The sequence below is a fragment of the Plasmodium sp. gorilla clade G2 genome, assembly GCF_900097015.1.
Source record: "Plasmodium sp. gorilla clade G2 genome assembly, chromosome: 4".
In the NCBI taxonomy this organism is placed as follows: domain Eukaryota; phylum Apicomplexa; class Aconoidasida; order Haemosporida; family Plasmodiidae; genus Plasmodium; species Plasmodium adleri (nom. inval.).
In genome coordinates this window covers 13,015-30,271 of record NC_041696.1, presented here as the reverse complement: position 1 = coordinate 30,271, position 17,257 = coordinate 13,015, and the positions used below count along the sequence as shown (strand labels likewise).

At 20.8% G+C, this 17,257-nt stretch overlaps 4 protein-coding genes across 4 annotated transcripts; 3 read left to right on the top strand and 1 right to left on the bottom strand.

Moving 5' to 3' along the window:
* Window positions 1-439: 439 nt before the first annotated feature.
* PADL01_0400600 (stevor PIR protein, putative) lies at window positions 440-1,643 on the bottom strand (the record flags this gene model as incomplete). Its single annotated transcript, XM_028685118.1, has 2 exons — window positions 440-1,396; window positions 1,557-1,643. The coding sequence occupies 2 exons, from the start codon at window positions 1,641-1,643 to the stop codon at window positions 440-442; spliced, it is 1,044 nt and encodes a 347-aa protein (XP_028536648.1).
* A 1,479-nt stretch (window positions 1,644-3,122) lies between these two features.
* Window positions 3,123-4,003, top strand: PADL01_0400500 (Plasmodium exported protein (PHISTa), unknown function; the record flags this gene model as incomplete). Its single annotated transcript, XM_028685117.1, has 2 exons — window positions 3,123-3,257; window positions 3,338-4,003. 2 exons carry the CDS (start codon window positions 3,123-3,125, stop codon window positions 4,001-4,003), a joined length of 801 nt encoding a protein of 266 aa, XP_028536647.1.
* Window positions 4,004-6,309: 2,306 nt separating this feature from the next.
* PADL01_0400400 (cytoadherence linked asexual protein 3.1, putative) lies at window positions 6,310-11,196 on the top strand (the record flags this gene model as incomplete). Its single annotated transcript, XM_028685116.1, has 9 exons — window positions 6,310-7,150; window positions 7,245-7,820; window positions 7,911-7,964; window positions 8,039-8,101; window positions 8,172-8,282; window positions 8,354-8,539; window positions 8,623-8,781; window positions 8,856-9,622; window positions 9,721-11,196. 9 exons carry the CDS (start codon window positions 6,310-6,312, stop codon window positions 11,194-11,196), a joined length of 4,233 nt encoding a protein of 1,410 aa, XP_028536646.1.
* Window positions 11,197-14,249: 3,053 nt separating this feature from the next.
* On the top strand, window positions 14,250-15,563 carry PADL01_0400300 (glycophorin binding protein, putative; the record flags this gene model as incomplete). The annotated part of the gene is made up of 2 exons (XM_028685115.1): window positions 14,250-14,438; window positions 14,589-15,563. The coding sequence occupies 2 exons, from the start codon at window positions 14,250-14,252 to the stop codon at window positions 15,561-15,563; spliced, it is 1,164 nt and encodes a 387-aa protein (XP_028536645.1).
* Between the last annotated feature and the right edge of the window lie 1,694 nt (window positions 15,564-17,257).

Below are 17,257 nucleotides of genomic sequence, written 5' to 3'. Positions count from 1 at the left end.
CGAGAACATGTTATTTGCGTTAGATACAATATATTTTTAAACATTTTCATGTGATATAAATAAGTGGTAATTAATAGTAATATGATTTGTAGGTAAAATTGCTTTATAATTTAATTGCATAACATTTATGTAATATAACAATTGAATAAAGTTTTTTAAAATAATTATTAGAATGTAAAGTTTCATAGAATCAAAGGAATTATAAATTATATTACACAAAATTTTGACGTAAGAATTATGTATTTGTTTAAATTAAATAAGTAATAAATATATATTATGTAAAAGAATTATCTAGTTCAATTTTATTTTAGAAAGTATATAATGTATATAATAGACTTTTTTCATGAAACATTTATTCAAATTATAATATAAAGCATGTAAAAAAATATTATTATAATATATAATTTATATTCAATTGACAAGTAAACTTTTTTATATTCTAAAAAGCAAATTTAGTACATAAACGTTTCTTTCCTTCACATTTCAATGAATTTTTTCTTCTTCTATAAAACCATATATATAATATTATAAGTACCACAGCTATTAGAATTACGACCAAAGCTGCTATACCATAAGCGGAAAAAGTTCCCCAAGCAGCTCCACTAGCAGCAGTTGCCGCTTTAGTTGCAGCACATGAAATATGTGCAGAGCTAATGGTAGATATAGAAGAAAGAGCACTTTCTATGGCAGGTTCAGAAAATAAGCTCACACCAGAAAGGGCTTCTGTCAATTTAGGAACGATGGATGCACTATATATACCTGTGAGAAATGATTTAGCAGCAGCTGTACCAGGAGCAATACCAGCAGTAACACCAGCTGCTATACCAGAATTTCCTATAGCTGTAGAGGAAAGTGCACATACACCTACACCTCCAACACAACCTGTTTTTAATTTATATAAATATTTATCATTGATTTTATTTGATGAAGATGATTTTTTGAATGATTTCATCTTATTTGGACATTCACAAAATTTATCATTTTTAGCATTTGATTTATCTGATATATGTACAAAATCCGTTTCTGGTTTTACATAAAAATTATTATAAAGTTTTCTTTGCATTTCTAAATATTTAAGGGAACGAGAAGATCTATTTGTTTGTGTTTCGTTTTCTTTACCATATATTTCTTTTCTATATTTCTTTAAATTTGTTGCTAAGGTGTTTTCCTTTTGTGTTACCTCTGGTATATTTTGTTTTGTTTTTGTGTGATTCTTTGGATATTTTTTTTTCATGTAATTAGTTTCATTGGTATTTCTGTATTCTCTTAATTTATTATTTTCATGCTTATGATTTGTTTTAGGTTCATATAACAATTCTCCTAATGATCTAAACTTTGTTGGCACTAATAGGGTGTTTTTATAGTTTATATTTTTATATAATCCATCGCAGTGATTCTAAGAATGTAGAAAAGAATTAATAATAAAAAAAAACAGAAATCAAATTGTATTAACTAAACATTTTATATTATAAATAAATATGGAAACGATGAATAAAAATATAAAAATGTATTATAAGAAAAGGTACTTTTACATTTTAGACACATATATAACTTACCTCTAGCGTATTTCTTACATTGTAAATTAAGGATAATGCTCCTAATATTATTGAAAATATAATTAATTTAAATTTATAAGATATCATTTCTAATATATGTGCTATTATATTTAGTGATGTAATAATATATATATATATATATATATATATATATATATATATATATCCTATAAAGGAAAAAGATATTTTAAAAATTTATATATTTATTATAAATAACGTTCAGTTTATTAACAAATAATTTTATATATATATAAAAATTGTTTAAAAAAATATTCATATGCTCTAAGAACTAATATAAATATATTTTTTTCTTAATTTTTTTTTTTTTTTATTTGAGATATATGAAATAAAAATATTATTTTATAAAATTTTTGTGAATTATATATGATTGTAAAATGATTTTTTAAATATTTTTATAAAATTGTATAAACATCGGTGGTATTTTAATATAGAATATGAGTAATCTTTATATAAATATATATAGTTTTTTATATTACCTAATTGTGATATTATTTTTATAAATATAATACATACAATATAAAAATTAATTAAAACCTTAATACATTATAATTAGAGCCAAAAATAAATATAATTGATTATTACTTTTATATTATTTTATTTAAAAAAAAATTATATTTTCTTTATATAATTATTTGACATTTTATAATTATATGTGAATTATTGATTTTAATACTTAATTGAATATCTACTATACAACTGACTTTAGAAAAATTAAACCAAATTGAAATTAAAAGAGAATATAATAAAAATAAAATTGATAAAATGTAGTCCTTGAGTTATTATTCAATTATATTATATATTTTTTATATAATCAAATAATTTTTATAATATACATTTATATATAATATCTAATAGATATTTAGAACTTGATCTATTCTTAATACATTTAATTATAATTATGTACGTTATGTATTTTATAGAAGTGGATTGAAATGATGTATGTATCCATAATAACAATATTAAAATTGTGTGCTAATTTATTTTAATTTACATTATTATCCATAATTTTGTAAAATTAGATAATAAATATGTATATATATATTGAAATTGAGATTATTCTTATTAATAATTTTTTAAATATTTTTTATTATAATTATTTTTTTTATATTAATATTAAATAATATTTAGAATTAATTTTTTTTAATATAATTAAAATATTGTATAATAATTTTATGGTTTTTAAAATAATTGTTATTTTTTAAGTTAATATTGTTAAGAATGTTATAGAATTTATAAAACAAAAATACGTATCATTATATTTTTAACGTCAACAAAATTTATAATTATATTTATAATCAAATAAAATATAAAATTAATAAATATATATTACAAATTAAACTATAAAATAATTTATTATATATATATATATATATATATATACATATATACATGTTTTTGTAAACAACACAAATTACATTAAAAGAAAGCTATAAGAAGTATACATATTAATTTTTTTTCATACAATTTTAATACATTTTAAATATTTTAAATATATTATTTTAAAAATAAAAAATATAAAATAATTATAGTAATAATACTATTAAAATGAAGTGTAATTGTGTACAATATTATTCTGAAGAAAACCACATGAAAAATACAATGAACGCTTGTTCGTCTAAGCGAAAAATTTTAAAATTGCTATCAATTACTGGAATATTATTATTAGTAGTAGTACTAAACGTAAGTTAATAAATGTGAATCTTTTATAATATCAATATATATATATATATATATATATATATTTATCATTTTTTCTTCAGAGTATAGTAATATGTGAGAAGAGTGAAACAAAAAATGCAGGAATCTATGATATATATAGAAGAAATTTATCTGAGTTAGAAAGTGTAAATAATAAAAGATTAAGAAGTAGCAGTCATAAGAATAAATTAAGAAGTACGTTAGATGAAAAAAATAATAATATTCCTCTTAGTTCACAATATAATAATATAAATTATAATGATTTATCAAAACAATTAACACTGGAAGATTTACATAATGTATTAGATAATTTAAAAGAACGTCCATCTAATGAAGATCTGCATAACATATGGAACCAAGTTTTGGGTGTAGCTAAATATGGATTTGATGATATGTTAAAAGATTTATCATATTATATAGAAGAGTATTTACTTACATATGAATATCAAACTTATCACCATATGAGTGATAGAGTCGTATCTGTAAATACTGAATATCGTACATGGTATAAATCAATGCATGATATTGCAGTTGCACTATCATCTACAGATGTTGAAAATACACTTAAGTTTTTTAGTTTAATTAAAGATGGAGCATCACTTGATGAAATGATAAATTTTATTTATTTATTTTTAAAGTATTATGAGACATTAAAAATTGATTTATATAATGAACATAAGAAAATATTTACAGAAAGGATGATGAATCCACAAAGATTAGATATATAACTAAAATTTATATGAATATCACATATATATATAATAACATATATATTTATAATTGTTATAAAAATATACCTTATCCTTCTAATACATAATTATACTAATATTTAATATTGTATAATATATATGTAAATATGTACATAAACATTCTTGTACAAAATTTTATCATTATATATTTTGAACCTTTATGTAGGTTGAAACATAATTTTTTTTTTTTTATTCATATTTTTTAAAATATATAGACATCTATAAAAAAAAAACCAATTATATCAATTTATAATAAAACGTGTTTCATAAAAAAAAAATATTATAATATTCTTTATGGAAATAAAAAAGAACAAACCATATTTCACTTTTTGGATATATATGACATAAATCTCGTCTAATAAATTCTGGAACCTTGTACATATACACAAACATATATATATTTCATTTTAGTATAGTATGATATTTATATAAAATGTATATATTTTATTAAATAAATAAAATTTCATATATAGTGACACGACATAATAAAAATTAGATGACGTCTTTACAAATCATTATATATAAATATAATAATTGATCGTTTATATAAAATTATATAATGTTAAAACATTTATTATAAATTACATAACAAACATTGTCTAATCGATTTTTGAATATATATATGTGATTCTTTTTTTAACAAAAAATTAACATTAAAAAAAAAAATTATCCATATTTAAATTAAATGTGCTAAAGAAATATTATTGAAAATATATATGAAAAATAAGAAAATAAAAAACAAAAAATGTTTAAAATCTAAAATAATCTAATAATTATATTATATTTATATATAATTATGAAACAATAATTTAAATGATATAAAATATAAAATGACAAAAAATATATATTTATATATATAATGTTTGTATTTATATAAATTCATTTAATAATAATGTACGAAAAAATATGTCATATATCGAAACAAAAGTATTATCATATTACTTCGAATTATTATGATATACCTTATATATTTTACTAAAAAAATAAAAAATATATAAAAAATGTATTATAAACAAACATGTATAATAATAATATATGTAGGAATATTATATTACGTTTTATATAATATATTTTAAAACATATACAAAATGTATAAATAATATATATTTATTCTATTATATATAAATAGGTGCAATTATTATTAGGTATTTAATGAAAATAAAAAATATATTTTTAAGTTGTAAAATATGAGTTTTTCTTTAATATAATACGATTATCGTTTTTATCACGGTTAATATATATTATAAAATAGGTAAAATATATTTTTTTTTTCAATTAATTATTATTATTTTTATTTTAAAATATACAATTTATACATATACATATTTTGGAAATTATAAAAAAGAAAAAAAATAAAAAAAAGAGAAGAAAAACGTTTCAAAAAATATATTTAATATAATAAAAAAAAATAAAAATCCATATTTTAATTATTGGTATTTATTTTTATTTATTATTTTTAATCGTTTTTTAAATTAATAAAAATGATTTTTCTAAAAGGTATCGTCTTATTATATACAATATAATTTAAATTTCTAATTTTTTTTATTTGGTTTGTTTGTTTATTTGTCGTTGCACCGATATCAAAAAGGAACGAGAAGTTATATAATTTTTTTTATATTTGAATATTCTCGACTACGTTTCTGTTATATTTTATTTTATTATATTTATTTTAGAATATATATTTCATGTTATTTTATAACATATATTTTTTTTAATACATTACGTATTCATTTATATTAATTGAATTATTTATTTTTTTTGTATTAATCAAATTATTTATTTTATTTGTTTTAATTAAATAATTTATTTATATTATTCGTATTAATGAAATTATTTATTTATTTGAATTAATTAAAAAATTAGGAAATATGCAAAATTATGCATTATAATAAACGTAAAAGAAAATAAATATGGGAAAATTGATTTATATTTCATATTTATTATATATTTCCGTCCTTATATTTAGAATTCGTTTCTTTCAAAATATGTGAAATTATAAAAATGGTCATAATTGGTTTTGTTTAAAGATGTGAAAATTAAAAAATTTGTTTGGCAGTAAAAAAATATTATTCCATTATATATATGTATAATAATTCATATACAGACATATATATAATATTTTTGTGTACTCCTTTTTGAATACGGTTTTAATTTTTTTTTATTTGTATTCTGGGTTATATATTCCTGTACTTTTTTTTTTAAACATAAATTCACAGATATTTGAGTACGCATTAATATGTAATTTGTACTAAAAATTATATACATGTAAAAATTAATTGTAAAAAATGGTTTCATTTTATAAAATATATATTTTTTTCCTAATATTCATTTTATATTTAAATGAAAAGGTAATATGTTCCATAAATGATAACGAAAACGAAAATGACAATGAAACTGTAACTAGTAGTCACAATGTACAATATAATGATAATATCGATCAATTAAAATCCATGATTGGAAATGATGAACTACATAAGAATTTAACAATATTAGAAAAATTAATTTTAGAATCGTTAGAAAAGGATAAATTAAAATATCCTCTCCTTAAACAAGAAACTGAAAAATTGTTAGATATATCGAAATTTAAAAAAAAAAATATTACATATACTAATGAGGAAACGTACATCGTACCTACGATACAATCGTCGTTTGACGATATGGTCAAATACGAACATCTTATGAAAAAACAATTAATAGAAATTTACAATTCTGATATTTCAGATATAATTAAAAAAAAAGTATTTATTGTACGAACATTAAAAACAATAAAATTAATGCTTATACCATTAAATTCGTACAAACAACAGAACGATTTAAAAGCTGCGCTCGAAGAATTAAATAATGTATTTACAGTCAATGGAGATCCACAGAGAAAAACTAGTCCAGTAGGGGACCAGGAGAAATTTTTTACTAATTTGTTAACACATGTAAGAGAAATGAAAGAAAATGAAGATATAGAAAATAAAGGTGAAACACTTCTACTAGAGGACAATAAAGTAGATGTAATGGACACGAACGATTTTTTTTTTACGACCAATTCCAATATAAATTTTATGGAAGCTTTAGATGATATAACAAATCAATATGGATTAGGTTTGGTTAATCATCTGGGTCCTCATCTAATAGGTATATATGTATACATAAATATAAATAAATAAATATATATATATCCACATATATATACATGAATCCACATATATGTATATTTTTTTTTCTACAGCCCTGGGACATTTTATTGTATTAAAATTAGCACTTAAAAATTATAATAGTTATTTCCAAGCAAAAAGTATAAAATTCTTTAGTTGGCAAAAAATATTAGAGTTCTCCATGTCTGATCGATTTAAAGTTCTTGACATGATGTGTGACCATGAATCCGTTTACTATTCCGAAAAAAAACGTAGAAAAACATACTTGAAAGTTGATCGATCACACACATCTATGGAATGTAATATTTTGGAATATCTAATACATTATTTTAATAAATATCAGTTAGAAATAATTAAAACTACTCAAGATACTGATTTTGATTTACATGGGATGATGGAACATAAATATATAAAAGATTATTTCTTTTCATTTATGTGTAATGATCCTAAAGAATGTATTATTTATCATACGAACCAATTTAAAAAAGAAGCAAACGAAGAAAATACTTTTCCTGAACAAGAAGAACCTAATCGTGAAATAAGTGCATATAATATATATTTGAATTATTATTATTTTATGAAACGTTACAGTTCCTATGGAACAAAAAAAACGTTATATGTCCATTTATTAAATTTAACTGGACTTTTAAGTAATAAAAAATAAATATATATATACATGTATATGTATATATATGTGTGTATATATTTATATGTATATATATATTTTTTTTTTTTTTTAGATTATGATACGAGAGCCTACGTTACATCACTTTATTTACCAGGATATTACAACAGTAAGTATATATATATATGTGTATAAGTGTATATAATATAAATATCATCATATATTATATTATTTTTTTTTTAGCTGTCGAAATGTCATTTACTGAAGAGAAGGAGTTTTCTACCCTTTTTGAAAACTTATTAAAATGTAAATAAAAATATATATATATATATATATACATATACATATATACATATATATACATATATTTTGATAGGTATTGAGAAATGTCATTTACATCAACCAAACACATTATCAAAAGATAGTAATTTCCTTAACGATGTATCCAAATGCGATGTATGTAAAGGAGCTTTCTTATATTCTAACAGTAATAAAAAAAAATAAACAAGTGGATATATATACATAAATACATACATATTTATATATATATTTTTTTAGTGAAATTTGAGGACGTTCCTTCGATGGTACAGAAATTTTACGTATATTTAACTAAAGGGCTCAAAATACAAAAAGTGTCATCACTAATCAGAACGTTAGATATATATCAAGAGTACAGTAATTTCCTATCTCATGATATTAATTGGTACACTTTTCTATTTTTATTTCGACTCACCAGTTTCAAAGGTAATAATAATATACACATATAAATATATATTTACACATATATATACATATATGTACATATATATATATATATTAATTTATAGATATTGCGTACAAAAATGTGGCTGAAGCAATGTATTTAAATATAAAACATGAGGATTCATTTAACAGAACGGTCGTGACGAACTACTGGTTCCCTTCTCCTATAAAAAAATATTATACTTTATATGTTAGGAAACGTATTCCAAACAATTTAGTAGATGGTAAAAAAAAAATAAATATAATTGCTATCACTATGTGTACACATATACATCAATATATATATACATTTTTGCAGAATTGGAGAAATTAATGAAAGTTGGAACGTTAGAAAAAATGAAAAAAGCTCTCACATTTTTGGTCCATGTCAACTCGTTTCTCCAACTAGATTTTTTCCATCAATTGAATGAACCACCTCTAGGATTACCAAGATCCTATCCTTTATCGTTAATACTTGAACATAAATTTAAAGATTGGATGATCAGTTCGCCCGCAGGGTTTTATTTTTCCAATTATCACAATCCATATATAAGAAAAGATTTACATGATAAAGTTTTATCACAAAAATTTGAACCACCAAAAATGAATCAGTGGAACAAAGTTTTGAAATCGTTAATTGAGTGTGCATACGATATGTATTTTGAACAGAGACATGTGAAAAATTTATATAAATATCATAATATTTATAATATAAATAACAAATTAATGTTAATGCGAGACTCCATGGATTTGTACAAAACCCATTTTGACGACGTGTTATTTTTTGCAGATATTTTCAATATGAGAAAATATATGACTGCTACCCCAACATATAAAAAAGTAAAAGATCGAGTGTATCACACATTACATAGTATTATGGGAAATTCTGTCAATTTTTATAAATACGGTATTATTTATGGATTTAAAATAAATAAAGAAATATTGAAAGAAGTTGTTGATGAATTATATTCAATATATAATTTTAACACAGATATATTTTCCGATACATCTTTCTTACAAACAGTTTATTTATTATTTAGAAGAATAGAAGAAACGTACAGGACACAAAGAAGAGATGACAAAATGGTATAATACATATATATATATATACATATATATATATATATATATATATATATATATATATATATATCCACCCACCTACATATATATTTCTTTTGTAGAGTGTGAATAATGTTTTTTTCATGAATGTGGCAAACAATTATTCGAAATTAAACAAAGAAGAACGTGAACTGGAAATACATAATTCTATGGCATCACGATATTATGCAAAAACCATGTTTGCAGCATTTCAAATGTTGTTTTCCACAATGTTAAGTAATAATGCAGATCATCTGGACAAAGCATACGGATTAAGTGAAAATATCCAGGTAGCAACAAGTACGTCCGCTTTTCTTACATTTGCATATGTATATAACGGAAGTATTATGGATAGTATGACGAACAGTTTGTTGCCACCATATGCGAAAAAACCTATAACACAATTAAAATATGGGAAAACGTTCGTTTTCTCCAACTATTTCATGCTTGCATCCAAAATGTACGAGATGTTAAATTATAAAAATTTAAGTCTTTTATGTGAATACCAGGCTGTGGCAAGCGCCAATTTCTATTCGGCTAAAAAAGTGGGTCAATTTATTGGAAGAAAATTTTTACCTATCACAACCTATTTTCTATATCTCAGAATTTGCGGATCATATGAATGGGTCCATGGTAAATGTACAACACAGAGTACATCTCCAACACACGTCTGTGCAAGTGATAGTAGTAGTTGTAGTCGATCAAGTCCTACACCACAAAATTTCTTCTTTAGTAGCTTTCTTGCACGTGATTCCTCCATATACTTGTTTTTCTATTTTTTTTCCAATTTATACCTGGATGCGGGCAAATCGTTTCCTGGAGGGTTTGGTCCTGCCATAAAAGAACAAACAAAACATGTTACAGAACACACGTACGAACGTAAACCTTCCGTTCATAGTTTTAATAGAAATTTTTTCATGGAATTGACGAATGGGTTCATGTACGCATTTTGTTTTTTCGGAGTTTTTGCATTATATGCATATTATGAAAATATTCATTTTTATATCACGAGCAATTTCCGTTTCTTGGATCGATATTATACTGTATTCAATAAATATTTAATAAATTTTGTCAGAACCAAAATTAAAGAATATACAAGTGATATTCTAATAAAATATGAACGTGAAGCATACTTAAACATGAAAAAATATGGGTATCTAGGTGAAGTTATTGCTTCAAGATTGTCGCCTAAAAATAAAATCATGAACTATTTGCACGAAACCAACGAGGAAACCATGAATAATTTAAGACGATACGATATGGAAAATGCTTTCAAGAACAAAATGGCTACTTATGTGGATGATTTTGCTTTTTTTGACGATTGTGGAAAAAACGAACAATTTTTGAACGACAGATGTGATTATTGTCCTGTGGTTGAAGAGGTGGAAGAAACACAATTATTTACTTCTGCTGATGAAACAACGAAAGTAACAAAGTCACCCACTAGTACATATATTGATGTTGAAAAAATAGAAGAAACAGGTTCGGCAGATAATGACGATGATGAAAATGAGATTGATGATCCCGATGATGAATTAATGGTTGCGAGATTTCACTAATGTACATACATATGTGATTTGTATATATAATAATGTTAGGATTTTATAATATAATTTAGAATTTGTATTTGATTAAAATATATATATGGTTTTTTTTTTTTTTTTTTATTTGTTTCGATTATTTGTTTTGATTGTTTTTTATTATTATTTTATTTTTTTTTTTTGTTTCTTTGGTTTTATTTGATTTGGTTTATTTGTTTTAATTTTTTGCTTTTATTTTTCGTTTGATTGATTTGTTTTAATATTTGTTTTTTTGTTTTTAGGAAATTACATATAATTTCTTTCGTAAAATTATTTGTTAATAAAAATATTTCTCTTTATATATTTGCCTTAATATATTTTTATATATATATATTTTTTTTGTTTATATGCTTTTTATTTTAATTATGCATAAATTATATTTACTTTTATATTTTCATTAATATATATATTTATGTTGTTGTAACATTAAAATGAACAAATAAACTGTGTGATATTCAATGAAAAATTAAATTACTCTTATGGTTCTTTTAGTTAAATTTATTTTTGTTTATATATATATATATATATATATATATATATAAATATTTGTATTATATAATTAAATACAAAAACATATTTTTTTTTATTATATATAATACAAAATTATTGTTAAATATAACACCCATATATATAATGAACAAATATAAATTTAATAGTATCTACAAAGTTATTAGTTTATAAAATGTACTGATTGTTTATTTATTTACTATATGTTTACATAACGAATATACATGAAGTAAGTCAAATATTTAATTTAACACAATTTCCCCTATTACAATTATATTCTATATATTTGATTTTTTATTTTATTTTTGGTTATATTATTATATAAAATATATGGTTAAAATTGAAAAAAAATATAAGGACATATTTTTAGCAATATAATATTATATTTTATTATACTTAAAAAAAATACATTAAATTATTTCCTATTTTAAATATTTTTAATAAATATATTCCATTACTCTATTTTAAAATGATAGATTATATTAATATACATATAGTATGTGTTTTGTATTATATTTTAGAATATATGAAAAATTTGTTAAAATAAAAATATACATATATTTATATATACATATATGAATAATATATAGAATTATTTAAAATAATTAGATTAATGTAAGATATAAAGATCTGTAAAATTATATTTTCATAGAATATCGCAAAACTATAAAATATATTTATATTGAAGGAAATCAACATATTCATAAATCTTTTAGACAATGGTTGAAAACATAGGAACCAGTATCAATATATTATTTATTATTTTTTTTTATTGAAAATGTTATAGAATGGAAAGAAAATATTATATTAAGATAATTATAAAAAAATAGGGAATTAAACATTAGGATTAAAATTTATTTATAAAACGTTTGAAGAAAATAGGATATTCAAAAAAAAATATACAATGAAGTGTACTAATAAATATTTTTGATTTAATATATATGTATAATTTTTCCCCCCCTATTATCTTTTAACAATAAACATTTATATAAAAATATTATATTATAATATCATATAATATATATTTATTATACATGGTAATATAACCCCTTAGCATTTCTTATTTGTTTATTTGTTTATTTTGTTTTGATTATCTGGTTACATATTTCATATTTTGATTTATATTTTGTTTACATATTAATTTAGGATACATATAATAAATAAAAAACTAATAAGGTTTAATTAAAATATATAATATATGAAATTATTTCAATGAAAAAAAAAGAAAAATTTGATACAAATGTAAAATATATGAAATATTATATTATATACTAAAATATAACAAAAAAAAGGAATGGTATCTTAAATGTTTTCATTTGAAATAAATATAGGGAAAATATAATTTTATATGATTGCATTTATATATAATTATATTTGTAAACATAATAATAAATTATAAAATAATAACTATTTTTTTATTATATAATAATAAAGAATAATATATTATATATCAATATATGTTTTTTTTAAATATATATGGTATTTAAGTTATATTATAATTATAACTGTATTTCAAATATTTTAATATATTTTTATAAAATACCATAAAATATATATAATATATATTTTTATTACTTATAAAATGTGATGTAAGCAAAAATTTTCATTATATTTTATTAAACAAATTATAAAAGGTAAATTCTTAATATGTTTATTATTTTTAATAATTTTTTTTTTTTTTTTTTTTTTGAAATACAAAACTTATAATATATATGTTTAAAAAAAAATATATATTAATTGATTGATATTAAAAAGAATACAAAAAGAAAAAAAAAAAATGTTAAAAAAAAATACATTTAAATAAATACATAATATTTTTAAATAATAAATAGATTATGTAGGTTTGATTTATATTTAAACATTATATAAATATTATACATATATATATATATATATATATATATATATATATATAATATATTTTTTTTATATTTCATAGTTTTTTAACATTGAATATTTAACATGAAAATATTCTTTATTTCATATTTTTTAATATTTTATGATAAAAAAGGAGAGATACAAAAGATCAAAATAAAAAAATACATTTATAAGTTATATTTTAAATGCATTTATTAATTTTAAGATACAAGAGAATTAATATTTCAATGAAATAATTAATTATTTTATAATTTATAGTCGTATATATAATACATGTATTATTTTTAACTTCTTCTAACTTAAATAATTATGTCTTTATAACATATATTCTTTTGAAATCGTGATAATATAAATCATTGAAAAAATACATATATAGAATCTATCTTTTATAAAAACATTGATATGCACTTTATGTAAAAATAAAAAATAAAAATAAACTAACAAAAAAATAAAAATACAAATAAAATAAAAAAAAAAAATACAAATATTTATTTTATTTTATTTTATTATTTTTTTTTATTTTTAAATATATATTTCTAAAAAAAAATAAAATATATATAAATATACATAATATTTGTATTTATAATTATTTTTAGAAACACCCATCTTAGAAATAATATATATATAATTATTTTTCTTAAGCAAAAATGTGCCTTTCTAATAGGACTAATCTTAAATCCCCAGGATGTTCGAATTGTAAAAATGCCAATTCGAAAAATTGCTCTAGTTGTTCTTTAATGGAAGTCGAAAAAAAAAATGAAAAGAAAAGTTCCTTATTTTCATTCCATACCAAAAAAATTATATTAGTTTGTGGAATAATATATGTATCCTTATGGGTATGCCGATATAAATAAAATATGTTATTTAGTATTAATTTTTTTTTATTATAGAATATAAGTATCTTTATCAGGAATACATAGATACATATACATATACATCCATACATATATATATATATAATTTTATTTTGTATTTTTTATTTTTAGAATGTTAACATATGCGGAGACCAATACCAAAAGGCTGCTGATTTTAATTTTAGAGAAAGCAGAGTTTTAGCTGAAAGCAAAAAAGCTAGTACAAAAAAAGCAAAGACAACATTAAGAAATACTAAGCAGACAACTTTAACTAGCGCCGATCCAGAAGGACAAGTATTAAAAGCTTATGCTGCTGATCCAGAATATGTTAAAAACTTACAATTCTATGCTCAATTATTAAGTAACACTGACCCAAATGATGAAGTAGAAGGTAGCTACGATCCAGAAGGTCAAGTACTTAAAGCCTATGCTGCAGATCCAGAATATCGTAAACACTTAAATTGGCTTCATCAAGTATTAAGTAACACCGATCCAAATGATGAAGTAGAAGGTAGCTACGATCCCGAAGGACAAATATTAAAAGCTTATGCTGCTGATCCACAATATCGTAAGAACTTAAGATTCTTTTATAATGTGTTAACTCACAACCCTGAAAATAATGCAGACGGTAACGCTGATCCAGAAGCACAATTATTGAAAGCTTATGCTGCTGATCCAGTATATCGTAAACACTTAATTTGGCTTCATCAAGTATTAAGTAACACTGACCCAAATGATGAAGTAGAAGGTAGCTACGATCCCGAAGGTCAAGTATTGAAAGCTTATGCTGCTGATCCACAATATCGTAAGAACTTAAGATTCTTTTATAATGTATTAACTCACAACCCTGAAAATAATGCAGACGGTAACGCTGATCCAGAAGCACAATTATTGAAAGCTTATGCTGCTGATCCAGTATATCGTAAACACTTAAGTTGGCTTCATCAAGTATTAAGTAACACCGATCCAAATGATGACGTTGAAGGTAGCTACGATCCAGAAGGTCAAGTATTGAAAGCTTATGCTGCTGATCCAGAATATCGTAAACACTTAAATTGGCTTCATCAAGTATTAAGTAACACTGACCCAAATGATGAAAGTTCTTAAGAACGTATCTTTTTTGGAAAAACAAGGGTAAACAAAATATACAAATGAATTATAAAGTACCATTATGATAATTAAAAAATGTAGGAATTTTGTATGTATAAATTTAATTATTTATAATAACATAGAATGTTGTAATAATTAATTATCAAAAATGAAGTATATAATACTATATATATATAGTATTTGATATTATTTAGATGATGAAGAAAAAATGAATTTTAACTTTATTAATGTAGATTATCAAAAGTTATGTTTAGAACAACGTACAATTAAATCTGTTTGGATGTAGTAGGAGAAATGCTATTAATAGAATCCTTGTTTTTCTTTCTATTATTTTTTTATGTGCTCAAATGCTAAATAAATAAGCTGGAACCTTACAAATGGTATACATTTTAAACGTATTCTTTGAATAAAACTTAAAAATAAAAAAAAGGTGATTTAAAAATTAGATGACATGTTGAACTAATATGGAAAATTCATAAGATGTAAAAGAAAGTGAATTGAAAATTATTCTAAAAGATAGATTAGAAGCATATATAGATAATTATTTAGAATAGGAACAAAAAATGAAAGAAGACATAAAATCATTAGTTGAATGAACATATGAAAGTGAAGGTAACTGTTGTTTAAAAGAAGAAGAAATAGATGAAACATATCTGAAGATAAAAGAATAATGTATAAGTTCTTTATAATAATATTAAAAATGACAAAACACGTGATAGATATTAAATATGTTACATATTATGAAGAAATATATGCTACAATGAGAACACACAATTTGGCGCTTATGAAAAAATTAGATTATATGGGTAATGAATTGTAAATGTTGTAGCAGATTATAATAAGGATTTAGAAATAACTAATGTGGAAAGATTTTAAACAAGAAAAGGAGAAAAATTAAAATTTTAGGAGATATGTTAATATGTTTACTCAAAATATTGTTACCTGAAGTTAGAAATACCGTTAGAGAAATATCTGAAAATACATTAGGAGATAAAAGATATACATATAGAAAGCAAAGTAAGAATAGTATAAGATATAAAATCATTTGAACAAATGACTACAAAATGGGCAGATATTAAAATGCAGAAATATTATGATTAACAAGATTATTATTATTATTATTATTATTATTATTATGGTTTAACCTATTTTGTGAAAAAAAGAATTAAAAGAATCATAATAAAAATTTTAACAAGACATTAAAGCTTTTACACGACATTTTACATGACGAATAAAAAAAAAAATAATAATATGAGTAAAATGAACTAAAGATTTATAACATATAAAAAAAAAATATATATATAGACAAATTAATATATTACATTTTTTTACATAAGAGATATAAATGTTGTGTAATAAATGTTTATGGTATATTTTTGCATTTTATGTTTTTCATATTGTTAATATGGATTCTATAAAGTTCTGTATACCTTGTATATATACTTTTAAATGCATATAACATTTTAAACTTTTTTTTTTTAAAGAAAAAATAGAAATAAATATAATTAATTTTATATTATTTACTTACTCTAGGAATTGTTTTTGAATAATTCGTTGGTTATTAGGATTATTATACGGAAACGTAAAAACATATTTGTATTTTTTTTTTTTTATTATATATTATTCAATATTATGAATGTCATACAAAATGAAGAATATTATACATAATTATTAATGTGAAAATTATTAAA